At 31.9% G+C, this 22,873-nt stretch overlaps 1 protein-coding gene across 3 annotated transcripts in view; it reads left to right on the forward strand.

Moving 5' to 3' along the window:
- The window catches only part of LOC134725639 (transmembrane channel-like protein 7), a 34,620-nt gene extending 14,217 nt beyond the window's left edge, over positions 1 to 20,403 (forward strand). For all 3 annotated transcript variants that reach the window (XM_063589628.1, XM_063589627.1, XM_063589629.1), the window contains exons 7-17: positions 5,385 to 5,529; positions 6,200 to 6,361; positions 6,785 to 6,945; positions 7,318 to 7,462; positions 8,115 to 8,212; positions 9,295 to 9,405; positions 10,024 to 10,099; positions 10,836 to 10,966; positions 16,150 to 16,317; positions 16,864 to 16,945; positions 17,648 to 20,403. In XM_063589628.1, coding sequence (XP_063445698.1) covers positions 5,385 to 5,529; positions 6,200 to 6,361; positions 6,785 to 6,945; positions 7,318 to 7,462; positions 8,115 to 8,212; positions 9,295 to 9,405; positions 10,024 to 10,099; positions 10,836 to 10,966; positions 16,150 to 16,317; positions 16,864 to 16,945; positions 17,648 to 17,758 — 1,390 coding nt within the window. In that variant the 3' untranslated portion in view covers positions 17,759 to 20,403. The remainder of the gene's footprint in view (positions 1 to 5,384; positions 5,530 to 6,199; positions 6,362 to 6,784; positions 6,946 to 7,317; positions 7,463 to 8,114; positions 8,213 to 9,294; positions 9,406 to 10,023; positions 10,100 to 10,835; positions 10,967 to 16,149; positions 16,318 to 16,863; positions 16,946 to 17,647) is intronic.
- Positions 20,404 to 22,873: the final 2,470 nt, after the last annotated feature.

A 22,873-nucleotide genomic window follows, 5' to 3' on the forward strand; every position in this document is an offset into this window, starting at 1 on the left:
CGGCAGCCTCTGCTGATACTCCTCCCTCACACATTTTATTCCTGAGATCTTGAAAGCCGCCAATCTCATGTTTTTCAAAGGATGAGTTTGATTTGTTTTGGGATTCATCAGAATCGTTTCCACTTTTGGCAAAATATATGGTTGATCGCAAATCATTTGTAGTAGCTGCGGAAACCAAGGCTGTGTTGAAAATAAAGGTGCTATGACTAATGCGGTTGCTTTTTCCTGACAAATTTTCTGTAACACTGCACTGATCACACTGAAAGGAGGGAATATATATGCATAAAATGTACTCCAAGTTAAAGAGAATGCATTAACAGCCAAAGCCTTCACATCCGGGCCAAAGGATACATATTGTTCTAATCTATTGTTATGTTTTGATGCAAATAAATCAATGTCACATGGACCAAGTTTATTCATTATACACTCAAAAATACTATCAATAATCATCCATTCCATATCTGAATTAGACTTGTGTCTGCTTAATGCATCTGCTTTTATATTTAACTTCCCTGGGATATGAAAAACACTAAGCCAAAGTTGTCTATGTATACACCACAACCATATCTCTTTAGCTAAATTATTTAACTCTTCTTTTCTTCCTCCCATTTTATTTAAATACTTAATAGCAGTTGTATTATCAAGAAATAATTGTACATGTTCATTACGAGTTCTGCAACAAAAGGCTTTTAATGCAAGAAAAGCTGCTTTCAGTTCCAAAAAATTTATATGTTTATTACGTTCACTCAAACTCCAAACACCCGATAATGTAAGATTATTTGTTACATCAAGAGCTCCATATCCTAACATACTACTGTCAGATTCAATTTTTCTATCTGGTGGCTTAAAAACAATTGGTTTATAACTATTATGAATGTTTTCAATCCACCAGTTATACATTGTTTACTCTCATTTGATAATATAATTTTAGCATCAAAATTTCCTTTATTCAATTTTAATTCAACATCCTTTTGTATTTCTAAAGTTTTGTAAAAAACTGGTGCATATAAGACACCATGTTCACTAGCAACCAATTTTCCAATTAACTGTGCAAATTCACGTATGGTAACAAAACACTTCCTTAACAAAGTTCTGCATAATTCCACAATATTTGCAACTTTCTTTGGTGCTAATTTCACTACCATGCTCACAGAATCTATACTGAATCCTAAAAATTCAATGTTTTGAGCAGGCACAACAACTGATTTTTCTTTATGTATAGTAAATCCAAGGCTATCAAACAATTTCATTGTTTCTTGAACATTATTTAGACATTCCTCATAAGTATCCCCTACCAATAAAATGTCATCAATATACGCACAATTAACATATCCTTCTTTCCTTAAAGAAGATAACACAGGTTTTAACAACTTTGTGAAAATGCGAGGAGCTGGTGATAAACCATTAGGCATAGCTGTAAACTTATACAATTGACCTTTCCAAGTAAATCTCAAAAATTTTCTATCTTCCTTTTTTATTCCTAAGCTGTAATATGCATCTTTTATATCCAACTTTGCAAAGAAATTTTTATTTTTTACTAATTCTAATGCTGACTTGAAAGTTTCCATCTTGAAATGTTTATATTCCAAATGCTCATTCAGATTACTTAAATTTAATATTATTCTAAATGATCCATCAGCTTTAGGCCTAATAAAAATACTAGATAATACTTCCCCATACTGATGAATTACAGGTTCAATAACCTTTTTGTGTAAAAATTTTGTTAACAGATTGTCGATAACTATTTGTTCACTTTCATTAAATTTAATTTCTTTCCGTGAACATTTACCACATGGTTCACATTCACATTCCAAGTGATAACCTTGACATACAATATTCAAGAGGTTTCTATCACTTGTAATTGTTTTCCATGTCTCACTATACTGAGATATTTTTCCCGCAACAAAGTTGTCAGTAGTATTATGCAGACAATTAAGATTTAATAATGTACATGTACTTACATTACTATTACTAACTGTGTCCATTTCTAATGACCCAGATTCCCCTTTCCTTTCTTGTTGTAGGGTTTCTTCTGCTCTCGCCGAATCTGGGCCTTTTTGGCTAAAAAATTGTTTTTAAAACCACTTTTCCCTTTGAAACTTCCATTGGCATTGTCAGACTTAAAATTATCATTCCGAGAATAAGTGTCCTTAACTTCAGGAGCATGTGCCTTATCCCTGTTCCATGTACTTTTAACTTTCATTTTATTGCCCAGTTTAGTACTATCGTCTATTTCTTTCATCCGTGGTTCCAGATTTTCTCTGTCCCCAAATAAATAGTTCGGCGAAATTTTCTCATCTTCGTGGCTCAGGGCTAAATATTTTTTGTCTAAAGCTGGCGTTAGCAACTTCCTTCTTTGACTAGACAGATCTCTATGAGCATACAACAACAAATTTAGGGAGTCCAGGGATAGTTCAAACGTTTCTTCCGATTCTTCCGATGAGCTTTTCAAAGACTTTTCCATTAGCTGAACAACCGGTATCATCCCTTTAACAAGATACCCCTGGGTTCTTTGCAAAGATCTGTCATTATCTTTCAGACGTTTAGATGTTTCCTTAGAACTCCACAGCACTTTGTTCACTTTAGGAACCTCAAGAAATTCACAATTCTCTGGCCGAACAAATTTATCCACTAATTCCTGAACTTCTTTATTTTTATGATCTACGGCAGACTCCGCCCCTTGATTAACAATTTTTGCTATCTCATCGTGTACCGGCGATCCTAATCTTGGTTTCTTGGACAAAATGTTCTCAACTTTTTTCATTTTTTCCATTTTGGACATACTCGTAACTTTTATTCTTTTTTGAGGTGGTTCCTCCGCCACATGATCCTCCTCATCTTCCTGGGAAGACTCATAATCCCGTTCCGATTCCTCGTTCTCGAATAAAGAAAGAAATTCGTCATCACCACAATTGTTCCGACATATGCAACTGGACGTACACTAATAATCCCCGAGGGATGTGAATATTTTCTAATTTTCTAGGAAAGCTATTGAGTATTAAAGTTTCAAATCATTTTCGGGATTTACTTTCTCTCTTGATATTCAATGACAGCAAATTTAAAGAATAAACTGCTTGTCAGATATTTGTCCGCTTTAGGGGTATTCTTGCCAGTTGAACAGACTTATAATTACATTCAAAAATAGGGAAAGATGACATTAAATGCATTGTCTTTTGTTTTTAAACATCTTTGGTCAAATAGTTATTAAGTATAATACGTTGTGAGACGAAGACTATTTTAATAAGGACGTCCCCGATTATGATTAAATTTGGATGACTTCTCAAGTACAAAATTATTTTTTCTTTATTCGTTCATATTATATTCCGCTTCGGTAGAGTTATCTTCAGTGAGTTCCAGTTATTAATTTGTAAGTGGCTTTTAAAAAGTCTAAATCTAAGTGTTCTCATTCATTTATTTGCCTAATAAAGACAAATAAAAATACTTTGGTAAAGCTATTTATAATTTCTAAGTTCTCCTTTTTATTAGACATCAATCAAGGACAAAAGGTGTAAATCATTTCAATCGGACATATGAATTAAGTTTCCAGTCTTTAACCGAAAATTGTGTATTTCTTAGTAAATTAACTTATTTGAATTCAAATAAATAATAGCACCAAACATAATTTAATAATTCCACGGCGATCAATTTTTATTTGTCACCAACTTGAATATATATTTTAAATATGTGTATTAAATGCTCCCTTGTCTTATAATTCACTGATCCGAATAGACAGTCACACCTGGTAAGGTGTGCCCGAGAGGTGTGGTTAAATACCGAAGTGCAAATAACAATTTACCTTTCAACAAGCCATCTACGAGTATTGCCACAGAACCCTGAATACACACATCGTATCAACCAAGTCATAGCAGAGATAGTAAAAGGTCAATAAGAGTACACCAACATATTGTCTTTACAGATTATTGTACTTTACTTTGTTCACCTTATCAGTCCGAAAATACCTTAATTAAAAATAAATTTATAACTTTTTGTGTTGTCTACAAAAATAATTTGAATATATACGTTTAACATAGAACATTGATCTCATGAATATGTACAATTGAACGTATGTGCGTTTTATCTTCTTATTATCGGATGGTTATTAGATAAAGCATAAGTCATCGGCGCGCTTACGATTACGTTAAAATATGATTAAAAACCAAGACTTTTAATGATTGTATTTTAAATCCCGGCATGCAAAAACCAGGAGAAAACGTCACGACCTACAGGAAGTAGTTAATATTTTTTCATTAAATATTGAATTTCTCCTTTATTACTGCACATATAGCGATAAAACTTTGTGAATATATGTATTATGTCATAATGAACAAATTTAAACCATAAGTAAAAAATCGTGAATTTTCCCTTTAAGTAGTCAGTACTTGATTATTCCCTAAAATTTGTATCCTGAATCTAAATACCTGTACCATTTGACAATCATATGTAAGTTTAAATAGCAATCTTTTCAAGTGTTGGCTCTGATTAAAGTTTTATAAGCCAGTAATTGTTTGTGGTAAGATATATTCAAGAATGTAGTATCTCATAATTGAAACACTTATTAAAAGCATTTGCAAGGTGAAAAATAGTTGAATTGTTAATTTTGAACTTGAAATCAGGCTTCTGGTTTTCTTATTATACCCCTGCTTTAAAAAAGGGGGTATACTGTTTTACGTCTGTCTGTCCTTCTGTCAGTCCGTCCGTCCCATGAATATTTTTCGTCGCATTTTTCTCAGGAACTACAATACAAGGATTTCTGAAATTTGGTTTCAGGGTTTATCTAAGTCAGCTATACCGTGTGATGCGTTTTCAGATTGATCACTTGACAACTTCCTGTTGACCGAACACTTGTATGATTTTACACATGATAGCCAAGTTGAAAATTTTCGTCACACTTTTCTTAGGAACTACAATACAAGGATTTCTGAAATTTGGTTTCAGGATTTATATAACTCAGCTATACTGTGTGATGCGTTTTCAGATTCATCACTCGACAACTTCCTGTTTACCGAACACTTGCATATTTTTACACTATTAATATTATCCACTTGCGGCGGGGATATCATCAGTGAGCAGTAGCTCGCAGTTTCACTTGTTTAAGCTGCTTTATAGTTTGTCATGTCAATCCTTTTGTAGCTGGCTATGTGGTATGATTTTTGCTCATTGTTGAAGACCCTACAGTTTTCCATAATTACTTAAATCAAGGTCATTTGGTCTCTAGTGGATAATTGCCTCATAGGGAAGCATACCATGTCTTCCTTTTTTATATACAAAAGAAAAATCAGGTTGATTTTAGTAATAAAAAGCTTGACACTGAATAAAAGTAACTTCAGCTGAAACTAGCCTGTCAAATTTTATATATATGTTAAAATTGAATTAATCTTTTGTAGCTCAGCTAAGAATATGAAAGCCTCCTATGGCAGAGAAGGAAAGCCAGCCAAGTACAGTAGTCGTGTGTGGGCAGGATGGGACTTCTGTATTTGCAAGGAGAAACATGCAAAATCTAAAATGGCCAGTATCAGAACAGATCTGATTGTAAGTTTTTGATAATTGTTTATTGACAGGTCAGTTTTACTGTATTAAAAAACAAGTATGTGTAGGCTAGGAATTTACTTTAGGCTAGTATTTCTGTTGCTTCATGTGTACAGGGTCAGATTACTTAACTTACATGTTAATAATGCAATAACTATAGAAGTTAGAGTAGGTAAGCATTGCTCTAAAATTGTAAAGACATGAAATTGAGAATGGAAATGGGGAATGTGTCAAAGAGACAACAACCTGACCATAGAAAGACAACAGCAGAAGGTCACCAATAGGTCTTCAATGCAGCAAGAAATTCCCGCACCGGGAGGCATCCTTTAGCTGGCCCCTTAACAAAAATATATACTAGTTAACTAGTTAATAAATATATATATACTAAATAATATCAGAAATATATATATGGTAGGTTTGCTGTCATAAAGAATATGCAAATTGTCTGTTTTGTGACTTAATAATTGCAAATTCATAGGAAAGCAAGAAAATTTTTAAGTCATTATTGAATTTTGATTGACTAACCAAGAACCACACATAATGGTCATAAAAAAGTTATTAAACAGTGTGAGAAATTTTGAATTGGCCAAGAATTAATAAAATTTTAAATGAAGCTTACAATATCTGCCTTACTGTTTATAAAGATAATTAATGCTATCAAATATTTAAATAGGCAGAAATGCTTGATACTAAAAAGAAGGACCTATGGAAAAGTAGATCTTTATCAGATAAACTGATGGTATATGGTTTAAGAATAGTCATCAATGTGTTGATCACAATCTTACTAGGACTCAGCTTAGCTGCTATATATAAAGTTACAGAGCAGATGATGCAGGTAGGTACTTTATTGAAATAAGCATAATGGAATTAAGAAAAAATTATTAATAAAAGTTGGTTTTATGTACGATTATTGTCCCTGTGCCACGCGTTTTGGATATAATAATGGACATCTGTTCTTGTCTGATTTTTTTATAAAACTTATACATGTATCATAGGTTAATATCAGTAATATCTCAAACAAAATTTTGGCGGATCGACTGGGAAATATATATATTTATGGAAAATTGCACTGTTAACGCTCTCAAATGCTCAATTTGCACGAAATTTTTATGAAACTTCATATCAGCAATGTATTGGGCACGTTCTAACATTTAAACTTATAAAATAATGAATGTTTAGAATTGAACTTGAATTTAAGACAAAACACATTTTATGAATAGGTTAGGAACTAACATGATATTTTGTATCTCTATTCCAGTTGAATTCAGATTACCAGTCTAAGTTAAACAGTTTGATGATCAGCTTTGCACCATACCTAACAATTACTGTACTGAATTTTATTGTACCTAAAGTATGCTGGAGACTGACGCTATATGAAAGCTACCTCCATGAAACTGAGATCAAAATGTCTATAACAAGGTCAGTGGATTTTATAGTGGAAGTTTGAAAATCATTATTTTCTTGAATTTGAAGCAGTCTCCGAAGAATGTCAGATATGAGTTGACAAAAATCACAAGCATAGCTGATTGAAAATAAAAATTATGTTTACAGTATCTGTTAATATAAATTCACAATTTATCAATAGCAATGTAAATTTTGGCTTGAGATATAAACTTATTTCCATTTGAGGTGGACAGTTTGTTGTTTTTTTTTTTTTAAATATTGTATTAATGAATGCTGTCCCAGCATCTCCAAGTAGACTTTAGGTTAGAACTATAAATACTATCTGAAAAATTGATAAAAATTATTTTTAACAAGTTAAAAATGTAAAATGTGTTTTGTCTCATGTAGAGCCATTCTGTTGAGATTAGCATCACCCATGGTTCTGTTAGCATCTATATATGTAGAAATAATAAATGTGGACACACCTCCTGTATGTGGAAATAAAAGATGGCAAGACAGTTCCTCTGGACTTACTAAGAAAATTGTAATAAAGGTGAGATCAAATGTTTTTTTTACAAAAATCAAAATCAAATAATTTTATTGGTGTAAATTCCAATACAGGAATGATACCAGCTGAAATTTACAAAATACAAATACAAAAACAAAAAAACAAATATACAGAGACATATTCTCTTAATGATAAGAGACACATATTATGTATCTACATTGAGTGGAAGTGTTATTCATACTATATTATTTCAAATTATTACATTAAACTTTAATACTATTACAGTTCTTAACAACATTTTGTTTGCATGCTATTATACAGAAGAATTGAGATCTGTGTTGGTGTACAAAAACCTACATATGATACATCAAATTCAAGACATTTGATCCATTGAGGTGGCTTCATAGTATATTATTTGTATAGAAATGAATATTTCTCTGTCTTTTAGTATTTAAATTTCATGAAAGTTGTAATAGTATATATTAATTTTTGTCACATTTAGAGATATTAAACTGTTATGTGATGATAAAAAAAAGAAGTCTCAGAATGTATGAAGTTTTACACATCATGCACACATTGTGCAGCTGTTCTTGTATATATTGGAAGACATATAGTTTTATAATGATATCCCTTTTCTTTTTCACTTTTTATGAGTCTTTATATATTATAAAAGGATTTATCTTCTATTTACTTTCAGTGTTGGGAGAACTACATAGGACAACAGTTATACAGATTAGCTCTTATGGATTTGATTGTTACCACTTTTGTTATATTTTGTGGAAATTTTCCTAGAAAGTAAGTTTATCTGTTATATTTATTTTCTTACTCATATTCATTTATAGTCATATTCTTTCATATTAATATTCATATTCATAAACTGTTGGGGTTCCCTAGCAGCCTTGGGAAATAGGAGACTGGTACAATCAAAGCTTATCCTCTACCTAATAAGGACAGCAGACAAATGCCTGAAGACAAGGAACACCTCTTTACATAGATAATCTCTTGAATGAAAAATAATTAAATACATTGGAAGCTTCTATTTTTTCAATCTATTTCAAGAAGAAGGATGATAGTGATTGTAAAAAACATTGAAATATATGCATGGCCATACATCAAAGAGTGATGCAATCCCCTTAGAAGAAATTTAAAGGTCCTTGTGAATTTACAACACAGATAGCAATAGCTATTGTATTTACTCAATGGACATTAGAACTGACAAAAGTTTAAATACATTGACTAATAGGATTTGACTGGAAATATTTCATTTTGTTTGATCTATGACAAAGATACTATTAAACTGTTAAGATTTATTCAAGTAAAATTGAGAAAGGAAATGGTGAATGTGTCAAAGCGACAACCACCCGACCATAGAGCAGACAACAGCCAAAGGCTACCAATGGGTCTTCAGTATAGCGAGAATTCCCGCACCTGTAGGTGTCCTTCAGCTGGCCCCTAAAAAATATGCATACTAGTACAGTGATAATGGACATCATACTAAACTCCGAATTATACACAAGAAACTCAAATTAGAAATCAAACAAGACTAACAAAGGCCAGAGGCTCCTGACTTGGGACAGGCGCAAAATTGCAGCAGGGTTAAACATGTTTATGAGATCTCGACCCTCCCCCTAAACCTCTAGCCAATGTAGAAAAGTAAACGCATAACAATACGCATTAAAATTCAGTTCAAGAGAAGTCAGAGTCCAATGTCAAAAGATGTAACAAAAGAAAATGTTTATTAAAAAATAAAAAATGCAGTATGATTGCCAATGAGACAACACTCCACCAGAATTTTTTTAATTCATTGAAAAAGATGGTTTATTTTATTGATTTTTTTTAAAATGATACACATATGTGTGCTCTTTTTTCCATTTTAGGTTGATCTATGACAGATGGAAAAGCTTTAGAATTGTAAAGTTTTTAGGAGAACAAGAATTTGATTTACCAAGAAACGTTGTTGATTTAGTCTATTCTCAGTATTTATGTTGGTAAGTTGTATAAATGAAAAATCAGCTTCATGTATGAAATATCAAAGAATCTGGAATGAGCGGTAGACACAGTCATTTTCTAGTGTTTTGCAGTCATATTGTAAAAGTTTCATGTAAACATGTGCATACAACAAACAAATTCATTTTTGTAATCGTATTGTGATCTGTGTGTGTCTTTCCTGTTCCTAGATATAAATGGACTCTGTAGTTTCATACTTGAAAACGTCATCAAAAGTTACCATTGTTGATTGTGAAAGAAAGTTATTCTCAAATTTATTTATGACATGCTATTTCCTCCTGTTTTTTTGTAGTCCTTCACTTAAAATTTGTAGAGATATTCACATTATCGTTATTAACCTGATTTCATTGTATACATGTAGTTTGTAAAATTAGTTTTTACTTTTTTTTTTATTCTTTTGAACTTTAAGATATTTAACACTTTTTCAACCTATTTAGTGTGATTATTTTTTTCCAGGATGATGAGAACTTTTAACAGGATGTTGTATGGATATCAGTCAAAAAACCTTTTCATACATACTATTACTAATTTCTATTTACAAATTGTTTATTTTATTTTTAGGTTGGGAATGTTTTACAAATTGGTTATTGTATTTTCAGGTTGGGGATGATTTTCTGTCCATGGATACCTTTGATGACAGCTCTTAAATGTTTTATTTTATTTTATTTGAAAAAGGTAATTATCAATATTTTGTGATTTTTTTTTACCTTTTTCTGTGATAATTTTCATACCTTCCACTTACTTGAAATAGAATGTATGATGACATATGTCATGAAAACAGTGACCTTTCAAACTCAAGGATGTTTCTAAGATAGTGCCCTTTTATGAATAGACCACTTTCGAGTTTGATGCATTTCTGTCAAAAACTCTGATTTTAGTGAACGTCATTTGTGCGTTTAGGGGCGTCGTCACTTCCATTCAAATGTTGAGCAAGTGATTGGAAAACTATAATTCTATATTGTACGAATTATTCGGCAAATTGAATTCTCAAAATTGACAATCAGCACTGCTGTCATTAGGGAATTGTCATTAAGTACCTACAGAACAACATTAATTTCTAGTTCATCCTGCACAATGACGATCACTCAGATGCTTGATGAACTTTAATAGTGCAGGGATACAGGCGATCCCCTCTATCTGGTAAATGACGTCGTAAAGGTGGTATAATTGAGGAGTTTTTTCGGGTGACGGATGAACTCGAAAGTGGTCTATTGTAGCTAAGTTACACCCACTCATGTGAAATTTATATCATTGAAAATCTATAAATATTTAACATCAATTATAAATGATTTGAAACTGAAATTATATATAAAGCAGCAGAAAAAAACGTATCCTGTTGGTTTATATTTTTAGTTAACATTAGTACATAATTGTCGTCCAGAAGAACTAATCCTGGTGGTTTATATTTCAGTTAACATTAGTACATAATTGTCGTCCAGAAGACCGTCCATACAGGACATCCCGGTCAATATCATTGTTTATGACGGTACTATTGTGGTCGTATATGTTAGCTGTGGTACCATTAGTATATGTTATCAAATCGTAAGTATAGTTTAAATTAAATATGACTACAGTGAAAATTTCTTGAAAATTGGAGGAGAAATGAGCTCAAATGCTATTTTTTTTTAAATTATCAATTTGTTTGAATTAGATATGGGGAAAAATGAATGACTACTGTCCCCATACTGTAAATAAAAGGTGATGTAAAGTAGAAAACAATAGAAGAACACAAAAAAAACCTCCAGAAAAGACACTGATAGGTCAATATGTGTTCAATCTGGTCTTAATCACTCTTTCTAGTGTAGGATAAAATTTCCTTTAAGGGTAAACCACCAAAAAAAAGATGGTCAGACAATGAACCTATATCAAGCTTTCATAAAACATTAAAGACCAATTATAGAACAAATTACAGATTATCAGGTTTTCTACATACAATTATTGTGTAAACTATCAGTGGTCAACATAATTTGAAGCTTATTTGCATGTTTCTCACTTACCAAAAGGGTTCAGTAGCCAAGACTTTTGATATGAATAGGTAAAAACTCTGATAAAATCTGTACTTATGGTATGGCAAAAAAATGTTGAAAGACCGACAGATGATGGTAGACTTTAATATTCTTGTCAATTATAAATTATGGCAAGGTTATAAAAATCACATTATGAATAGCTACCAGGTAGGAAAAAGTTTCATTGACAATATGATAATAATAATAATAATAATAATAATGGATAATAATTTCAGGACTTTAAGAAAGGTAAAGGTATTTGTTTGGAAGACTTCACATTCTTGTTCAGTTGAGCATGTATTTATCACAAAGCTGTTCAATGCATGTCTTCGTTAACTGTATTTGTGTTTCATGAATGATCTGTTATTTAGGGAACGTGCCTATGCTTTTAGATACCTGTATTAGATTCATCCTTAAAAAGATCATCCTTAGTTTTGTAAGAGTTAATATCATCTTTTACTACTAGATAAAATGCAGACTTGGAACTTTTTATCGGTATCTGTTCAGTGTAAAAACAAGCCCATTTTTCACAAGAATGACATCGATTTTTTAAAATTATTGGATTTAATTTCATTTTTATACGACCGCAAATTTTGAAAAAAATTTCGTCGTATATTGCTATCACGTTGGCGTCGTCGTCGTCGTCGTCCGAATACTTTTAGTTTTCACACTCTAACTTTAGTAAAAGTTAATAGAAATCTATGAAATTTTGACACAAGGTTTATAACCACAAAATAAAGGTTGGGATTGATTTTGGGAGGTTTATTTTCAACAGTTTAGGAATTAGGGGCCAAAAAAGGGCCCAAATAAGCATTATTCTTGGTTTTCGCACAATAACTTTAGTTAAAGTAAATAGAAATCAATGAAATTTAAACACAATGTTTATGACCACAAAAGGAAGGTTGGTATTGATTTTGGGAGTTTCGGTCCCAACAGTTTAGGAATTAGGGGCCAAAAAGGGACCCAAATAAGCATTTTTCTTGGTTTTCGCACCATAGTGTTAGTATAAGTAAATAGAAATCTATGAAATTTAAACACAAGGTTTATGACTATAAAAGGAAGGTTGGTATTGATTTTGGAAGTTTTGGTCCCAACAGTTAAGGAAAAAGGGGTCCAAAGGGTCCAAAATTAAACTTTGTTTGATTTCATCAAAATTGAATAATTGGAGTTCTTTAATATGCCAAATCTAACTGTGTATGTAGATTCTTAATTTTTGGTCCCGTTTTCAAATTGGTCTACATTAAGGTCCAAAGGGTCCAAAATTAAACTTAGTTTGATTTTAACAAAAATTGAAACCTTGGGGTTCTTTGATATGCTGAATCTAAAAATGTACTTAGATTTTTGATTATTGGCCCAGTTTTCAAGTTGGCCCAAATCAGGGTCCAAAATTAAACATTGTTTGATTTCATCAAAAATTGAATAATTGGGGTTCTTTGATATGCCAAATCTAACTGTGTATGTAGATTCTTAATTTTTGGTCCAGTTTTAAAATTGGTCTTAATTAAAGTGCAAAGGGTCCAAAATTAAACTAAGTTTGATTTTAACAAAAATTAAATTCTTGGGCCTCTTTGATATGCTGAATCTAAACATGTACTTAGATTTTTGATTATGGGCCCAGTTTTCAAGTTGGTCCAAATCAGGATCTAAAATTATTATATTAAGTATTGTGCAATAGCAAGTCTTTTCAATTACACAGTATTGTGCAATGGCAAGAAATATCTAATTTCACAATATTGTGAAATAGCAATTTTTTTTTTTTATTAAGAGTTATCTTTCTTTGTCCAGTATAGTAAGCAAGAAATATCTGCAAGAATTTTTTTTAATTGGAGTTATCTTTCTTTGTCCAGAATCAACTTAAATCTTTGTTATATACAATATACAATGTATATTCACTTTTTACTACCAACTGATAAATTTAAATAATCTTTACCATTCAGTGATAACAAGCAGTTTTTTTACATCATGTATTTAAATGAGTAGTAAGTGGTGCAAACTCCATTAGAATATTTTAATTGAAATTAGTTTTGGAATAAGGGAAAGGGGGATGTGAATAAAAAATTGGGTTAAATTTTTCTCATTTGAAATTTCATAAATAAAAAGAAAATTTCTTCAAACATTTTTTTGAGAGGATTAATATTCAACAGCATAGTGAATTGCTCTAAGAGAAAACAAAAATTTTAAGTTCATTTGAATACATTCATTCTGTGTCAGAAACCTATGCAGTGTCAACTATTTAATCACAATCCAAATTTAGAGCGGAATCCAGCTTGAATGTTGTGTCCATACTTGCCCCAACCGTTCAGGGTTCAACCTCTGCGGTCGTATAAAGCTACGCCCTGCGGAGCATCTGGTTGTGATTTTAAACAGATTTATACTTAAACAAATTACTGCACACTTCAGTACTCTTCAAAATATTACTGCACATTTCAAATGTTTGTTTCTCAATATTCTACTTCAAGGTTCTGTTTCCTTTACATAAAACCTTAAAGTTCATCTTAATTTATGCAGGACTGATTTAACCAATTTGCTTTGGATTGAAATATGTTAAAAGAGAATTGTTTTTTTCATTTCCACTATAGATGATATTTATTTTTTTAATACACATGCATATATCTCTTAAATCCTTTTTATGGACATATGACATCAAATGAGGAAGTCATTGAAACTAAAATTCAAATGAAGTTCTGCCTATACATTTTACTTCAATTCAGCACTGACCTTTCTTTGCTATTTGTTGGTGTTTTGTGTGTATGCATGTATTGTATTACATTGTACCTGAATACTCTCATCAGATTTTTTCAAGATTTCTCAAAAATTTTCATGGGCATAGCTAGAAAGAAACAATGTGCAAGCAACTACCTAAAAAATTTTGGGACCCTTTTACACAGAAAATGGTTTTTTTTCGGTTTTCGGTTATAGAACAGTTGAAAGAGGAGCTACATGTAGATAAACAATTTATGGATGTAAAAGTATTAATAAAGCTTCTGAATAGAGTGAATCATGGTTAATTGAAAATATAAACTACACATTTTTCTGATACAGAATTTACTCAAAATTGTCCAAAATCTGCTCTTCGGTCTAGGCTGAAACGAACTTCTCTATTACTTTGACAATATTTACACTGAAATGCTGATGAATATGCAGTAAAGCTAGCGATGATAACCAATAGTTGTGCATTGTTGATCGTACATTTGATTTCAACAGACGTAGTACACTGATAAATCTCCATGCAATGTAGCACTTGTGAGATGTTATAAACCATGCAACGTATGTATTCGCCATCGAGCCACCTCCCATTTGAATTCGTCAAAACTATATACCAGGTCAGTTTCGTATGTCTCAGACAATGTTGAGATTTGTTCGTTTGTTATATTTCCTACAACACGAAGAAGCAGATAACGCACAAAGAAGCGATTTTCTGATAATACCAGACGCGACTACACTCTCCAGTTCCATTATCATATGGTCTTTAAATGCAAATTATAATGAGACTTTCCAATACTGTTTTGGCGTGTTTGCAGGGTGATTGGCTCTGGTAGTCTGTCTAACACATCACCTTGTCATATTTTCAACAATATCGAAGGGTTCTGATAAATCTAAGGCTGATTGGAACATCTCATTCCAAACAGATAAACCGTACTCTGTAAAATGTGCTCCGAAATTACATGTATTAGACTGAGTATAACAAATTCAAATCTTGTAAAAGATACAAGTTGCTGTCCGATTTTGTCATGATCTCCAATAAAACTTCTTTTTTGAAACCAAATGCCGTTATTTAATGACATTTCATCAATTAAAAAGTGACAACATATGTGTTTCCTTTAAACATTTAATTTATAAATGTGTATTTTGCAATTTTATTTTGCATGCCAAATCGATGTGCGCCTGAGAGCTACACACGTCTGATTTTTTTAACTAAGATAATTCAAACTTTTGAATCTTATTATCCATTTGTTTTTACATGTTGAAAAATAAAATAAAAAAGATATAACATTGGAAGGATTCAAGTATTTTTTTAGGGCAGAGCTAGATGTAGACACACAGTATAAACATCTGAATGGTAAAAATGTCTTTACACTAACAAAAAAGATTGAAGATTAATTACCATTTTGTATGAAGGTCCATTGAAATGTATCTGTCAAGATTTTCAATTGATTTTCAGCAAACATATACTGAAGTGTAGTCACTTAAAATTTTCATTCCCTTTTTGTGAAAATGTTTTGTCCTGATATGAACATAATTACATTATTAAAGGTGGAACCTAACACCTTGACTAAAATTAATTTGGCTTGATTTATTTAATAAAATTTTGACAAAATATTTAACTTTACCCTTTTTATAACCAAAATATCAAAATTTAAAGAAACTTGAACAACACACTTTATAAGACAGAAAAATTTCATTGGGTATATAGCAGTTTTAAAAAAAACTTATTTTGATAATTGATAAGCTTAATGTTTCCTCAAAAATAGAACATGATAAAAAAAGGTATTGCTGAATTTTACAGAGTTATCTCCCTGTAGTGTACTTGCACTTATCCTCTTTTGATATAAAATAAATAATAACTTCCTACATTAACCTTTTTTTGCAAATAGAAAACTTAGGCTAAATAAGAAAAAATGAAAGTCATAAAAATAAATCACAGAAGGGTCAGTAAGAAAGGACTAACTCTATCTATAATGTGCAGTGATATAATGGAAAGTTTTACATATTTTACAGATTACAACCAAGCCAAAGTTGTGGACCCTACAGACTTTACAATGGAGAGTCTACAGTTATATTTGATTCCATTAGATTTCAAGTCAACACATGGCCAAGTTGGATTCAAAATATTCTTTCCTATTTGTTAAGTGTTGGTTTTTGGTCCATTGTTATTGCAATACTGATGTGAGTTGTTCTTTAATCACAATAGTGGTTTCATATTGCCAACAGTGTTCTCCTCATAAATTACATACAGCATGCTTGTAAACAATGAATTTTAAAATGCCATCTTATTTCTAGATATTTAACATCACATCCATAACACTATCTATAGCATAATTATCTTAGGTAGCATTACATTAAAACAATATAGCATCATTTCACCATAATCGGAAAAGGTCCTGCGAAGAACATTGGGTTAAAAGAGTCATTAAAACATATTGATAGAGTGCAAGTTGTAATAAAATGTTGTTTTTCTTAATTTTTGTGGTTTTGCCATTGTATGCATACAAGCTAGCCTATAGACAATTGATACATCATTGAACAAAGTAATTCATGGTTAACCTTTACCCAGATATCCACAGTAACACATCATGATCTGATCATCAGAATAATAATAATGGATGCTATTTATTTTATATCCTCAAGATTAGAAACTGTTTGATATGGGCTAATATTAAAGTATTCAGAATTTGTATTATCTAAGAAGAAAATGTTGCCTTATTTTTTCAGAGTAGGGTGTACTTCTTCCTGGATAATATTTGTCAATGGTTTAAAGACGAAACAAAAATATCTGTCAAATGAGTTATATTGGGTATGTATGATAAAAAAAGGGTACAAATAATTTTACCTTACCTCCTATACATTTCTATGAAAATGATTGGTTAAAAACCATATGGAGACTGTGTATATTTCATATAAGGTTAGTAGGCAGGGCTTATTTCAATACACAGTTAGAAGTGGTATTGCGTCCCTTTAAAAAAAAACAAGTGTTGAGGAAAAATCTGAAAGGTTTCAACAGATGAAGAAATTGTTGATGAATGAATGAAATAAATTCATGCTTGATTCCTTTGATAAGCCACTAGTCTAACTATCACATGTTAAGATAAATTCTTAACATAGTGAACTAATGACTTGATATAATATTTATGGGGTCAGTAAATTCCATACAGGGATTTTATATTCACTCTTGTCCAATATGAAATTTACTGACCCCATATATAAAGCATCAGGACACTATGTCACTTTTAATATTTGTTAAGTATCATTTCAAATTCTGTATATTTGAAGCTTGTGAGTGGAATGTTGTCCGGAGATGAAGACATAAGTTTCAGTCCATTAAAATGGTTCCACGTAGTTTCAATATATATACCTTAAAAATATTCAAATTTAATAGTATTTTAATATTTTAATATTGAAACATTTGCATTTAAAAAAAAGAAAAAAACTTGTAAGTGACATTTTATGTTGAAACTGACATTTTTATTTCAGTCTCATTTTATTTTCTATTGAACAGGAAGCTAAAGATAAAAACTATTTAATAAGATTGTTAAAGGAAGAGAAAGATACAGTAGAAACTCTCTATGAACAGTATGCTGCATTAGGGAAACAAGAATCTAATTGTTGATAGTGAAACCTCTATGAACAATATGCTGCAATAGGGAAACGAGAATCTAATTGTTGATAGTGAAACCTCTGAATGAACAGTATGCAGCTATAAGGAAAAGAGAATCTAATTATTGATAATGAAACCTCTACGAACAGTATGCTGCAATACGGAAACAAGAATCTAATTGTTGATACCAAAACCTCTACGAACAATATGAGGTAATAGGGAAACTCGAATCTAATTGTTGATACCAAAACCTCCCTACAAACAGTATACAGGAATACAGAATCTAATTGTTGATAGTGAAACCTCTTTTAACAATATGAGGCAATAGGAAAACAAGAATCTAATTGTTGATTATGAAACCTCCCTAGGAACAGTATGCAGCTATAGGGAATTGAGAATCTGATTGTTGGTGGGGAAACCTCTCTACAAAACAATACTGAGCAATAGGGAATAGAGAAACAAATTGTAGACATTGAAACGTCTTTAAGAACAGTATTCAGTAATATGGAATTTGAAATCTTATTGTTGATAATCAGAGCTCTCTGTTTAAATCATTCAGCATTATTTACCCACGGGGGGGTCTCTTCCTATATAAAGGTATATACATATGTGCCACTGGAATGGGTCCCTTTTTTGATCCGTCAAATATATCAATGGGGTGCAATTTTACCGAGGAAATATATCAATAGGTAGTAATTGACCGATTGTGATATATCTAATGACTATTTGAGCTGATAAATATATGAATGGGTTATGATTTCGCTGTGAAATATATGTATAGGTAGGGATTTCACAATTATTCAATATATGAATGGGGGGTGTTTTTAAAATCCCAGCTGCACACCTGTACCCAAAATCCCATGTTGAGTCCCCCCCGTGTATTTACCCATCCACAGTTCAAGTTCCTATTGCAGTCTACAGAATGTACCAGTAGAACACAAGCATTGAAAATTTGACTATAACATTAAATAAAAACTTCACAAGTTATTAAGAATGTTGAAAAACCTCTTCAAAGTGATGGGAGCATGCTTTATTAGTATAAAGCTTTTAATTACAGTCAGCAAGATTTTTATGAACTTACTATTTATTAAATAAATTGATTTAGATAACTTATATATACATGTTGAGGCTTAAAGTGTTTTTTGGAACTACCATATTTTGTGATACAACTGCATTATTATGTTATGGTGCTTTAGAGATGTTGTAACAGTGGTACTTCTTATAAGGTTTGACATTACAAAAGAGGGTCTTTGGAACTGGTTATAACAGGAAAACTTCTATGGAAAGAAGATCTGCTTTGTTATGTTTGTATTTATTGGGGAGGGGTTTGTAATATTTATATGTTTATAGCTTCTTATCTGGTATTTTTACATGATTTTTGGGGATTGTGTTATCCTCCATACATATATTAAACATAATTTTTCCAATATTTAGTAAGGAAAGCTTTCTAATGACAAATGTGAACTATTAGATTTCAATAGGTTTAAAAGTGCCATAGAAGTCTTATTTCTATAGCACTTTTTGTAGAATAGTGATGAAAGGTTGTTTAATTGTTAGTGACTCAACAATGCTTTAAATATTGTTCAGTATTATTAAGATCTGATATAGATGTTGTTATGGTTGTATATGTGATATTAAGATAGATGTTCTGATTATTGTATAAGTGATATTAAGATATAGTCAAATATTTATTTATAAACTAAATATACATTGTGTTGCATTGATATAAGAGATGACTGTTCCTTATATTTTGCTTGGTTTTTTTTGCTTGTTTTTATTATTATCAATTACTGAAGATATTTATTTAAAATACTTTTTTGCTTCTTTTTTTTAGAAGTTTTTTCTTTTTCAAGTAAATGAATTTTTCAGTTTCTCCTTTAAGACAAATTCATTATCCTTGGTGTTCTGATAGCGCTTACCTGGATGTGAATAGTTGACCTTGTTCACTCTTGTGATATTTTTGTTGAGTAACTTCTAAAAGTCATTAATTTACCATACTAATGCAACAACATTTGTAACTTTCATTTTGATTAGATAACATCACTTATTTACATGGCTTCATTGACAACTGATGCTATGGGACGTATGCGCAAGTGCAGACCGCATATGCCAGATTTTAAATACATGCTTTAACATTGTTTTCTGTCAGTTTCATTAGAATGGAGATCACAATATTGTATTTTAAGCTCCGATGGCATCAATTATTGGGGATTTGATGGTAGCAAATAACCGTTTATTGTCTCTGCTAACACGTCGCCAGTCAACTTAAGTTGCGACCTAATCACCAATTGAATGCCGTCAGAGCTTAAAATACAATACAGTTATCTCCTAATTGTAAGTCTGGTGCTAGAAGTTGTCAGTTGCTTGTTGAAAATTGTTTTACTGTGTTTTACCATGCAGAACAGCTACAGAAAGAGGCATTAAAAGGCATTAAAAAAATAATGTGAAACATATTAAATGACAAGTGCTTTTTTATTCATGATTTTTTAACTGACTTTGTTATTATACACCTATTCTAGAAGTTGGCACTATTCTACATTGTCCATCTGTTTATCCAACAAATATTTCTATCACACTTTCTAAGGATCTAATGAACAGAGTGACTTCTTTGTTCAGCAGCTTGGCATGGATAAGTTATAAGGTGACATATCTGACATCTTTTTAGCTCACCTGGCCCGAAGGGCCAAGTGAGCTTTTCTCATCACTTGGCGTCCGGCGTCCGTCGTCGTCGTCGTCGTCCGTCGTCCGTCGTCGTCCGTCGTCGTCCGTCGTCGTTAACTTTTACAAAAATCTTCTCCTCTGAAACTACTGGGCCAAATTGAACCAAACTTGGCCACAATCATCATTGGGGTATCTAGTTTAAAAAATGTGTGGCGTGACCCGGTCAACCAACCAAGATGGCCGCCACGGCTAAAAATAGAACATAGGGGTAAACTGCAGTTTTTGGCTAATAACTCAAAAACCAAAGCATTTAGAGGAAATCTGACATGGGGTAAAAATGTTTATCAGGTCAAGATCTATCTGCCCTGAAATTTTCAGATGAATCGGTCAACCCGTTGTTGGGTTGCTGCCCCTGAATTGGTAATTTTGTGGAAATTATGCAGTTTTTGGTTGTTATCTTGAATATTATTATAGATAGAGATAAACTGTAAACAGCAATAATGTTTAGTAAAGTAGGATTTACAAATAAGTCAACATGACCGAAATGGTCAGTTGACCCGTTTAGGAGTTATTGCCCTTTATAGTCAATTTTTAACCATTTTTCGTAAATCTTAGTTATCTTTTACAAAAATCTTCTCCTCTGAAACTACTGGGCCAAATTGAACCAAACTTGGCCACAATCATCATTGGGGTATCTAGTTTAAAAAATGTGTGGCGTGACCCGGTCAACCAACCAAGATGGCCACCACGGCTAAAAATAGAACATAGGGGTAAACTGCAGTTTTTGGCTTATAACTCAAAAACCAAAGCATTTAGAGGAAATCTGACATGGGGTAAAAATGTTTATCAGGTCAAGATCTATCTGCCCTGAAATTTTCAGATGAATCGGTCAACCCGTTGTTGGGTTGCTGCCCCTGAATTGGTAATTTTGTGGAAATTTTGCAGTTTTTGGTTGTTATCTTGAATATTATTATAGATAGAGATAAACTGTAAACAGCAATAATGTTTAGTAAAGTAGGATTTACAAATAAGTCAACATGACCGAAATGGTCAGTTGACCCGTTTAGGAGTTATTGCCCTTTATAGTCAATTTTTAACCATTTTTCGTAAATCTTAGTTATCTTTTACAAAAATCTTCTCCTCTGAAACTACTGGGCCAAATTGAACCAAACTTGGCCACAATCATCATTGGGGTATATAGTTTAAAAAATGTGTGGCGTGACCCAGTCATCCAACCAAGATGGCCGCCACGGCAAAAAATAGAACATAGGGGTAAACTGCAGTTTTTGGCTTATAACTCAAAAACCAAAGCATTTAGAGGAAATCTGACATGGGGTAAAAATGTTTATCAGGTCAAGATCTATCTGCCCTGAAATTTTCAGATGAATCGGTCAACCCGTTGTTGGGTTGCTGCCCCTGAATTGGTAATTTTGTGGAAATTTTGCAGTTTTTGGTTATTATCTTGAATATTATTATAGATAGAGATAAACTGTAAACAGCAATAATGTTTAGTAAAGTAGGATTTACAAATAAGTCAACATGACCGAAATGGTCAGTTGACCTGTTTAGGAGTTATTGCCCTTTATAGTCAATTTTTAACCATTTTTCGTAAATCTTAGTTATCTTTTACAAAAATCTTCTCCTCTGAAACTACTGGGCCAAATTAATCCAGACTTGGCAATCATCATCTTTGGGGTATCTTGTTTTAAAAATGTGTCCGGTGACCCGACTATCAAATCAAGATGGCCGCCACAGCTAAAAATAGAACATAGGGGTAAAATGCAGTTTTTGGCTTATAACTCAAAAACCAAAGCATTTAGAGCAAATCCAACACGGGGTTAAATTATTAATCAGATCAAGATCTATCTGCCCTATAATTTTCAGATGAATCGGTCAACCCATTGTTGGGTTGCTGCCCCTGAATCGGTAATTTTAAGGAAATTTTGCTGTTTTTGGTTATTATCTTAAATTTTATTATAGATAGAGATAAACTGTAAACAGCAATTATGTTCAGCAAAGTAAGATTTACAAATAAGTCAACACGACGGAAATTGTCAATTGACCCCCTAAGGAGTTATTGTCCTTTATAGTCAATTTTTAACAATTTTCATAAAATTTGTAAATTTTTATTAACATTTTCCACTGAAACTACTGGGCCAAGTTCATTATAGATAGAGATAAATGTAAGCAGCAAGACTAGTAAAGTAAGATTTACAAACACATCACCATCACCAAAACACAATTTTGTCATGAATCCATCTGCTTCCTTTGTTTAATATTCACATAGACCAAGGTGAGCGACACAGGCTCTTTGGAGCCTCTAGTTTTATTTGCCAACATTTGTAATTTTCAAAAGAATGAGCTTAAATTTTCGGTCACACTTTGTGTAGTTCTTAAGAACATAAACAGTAAGACTTCATATTTAGTCAGGTGCTTGGCATTGATTAGTTGGAACATGTGAGTGTT

Source organism: Mytilus trossulus, chromosome 7 (genome assembly GCF_036588685.1).
Source record: "Mytilus trossulus isolate FHL-02 chromosome 7, PNRI_Mtr1.1.1.hap1, whole genome shotgun sequence".
Classification (NCBI taxonomy): domain Eukaryota; kingdom Metazoa; phylum Mollusca; class Bivalvia; order Mytilida; family Mytilidae; genus Mytilus; species Mytilus trossulus.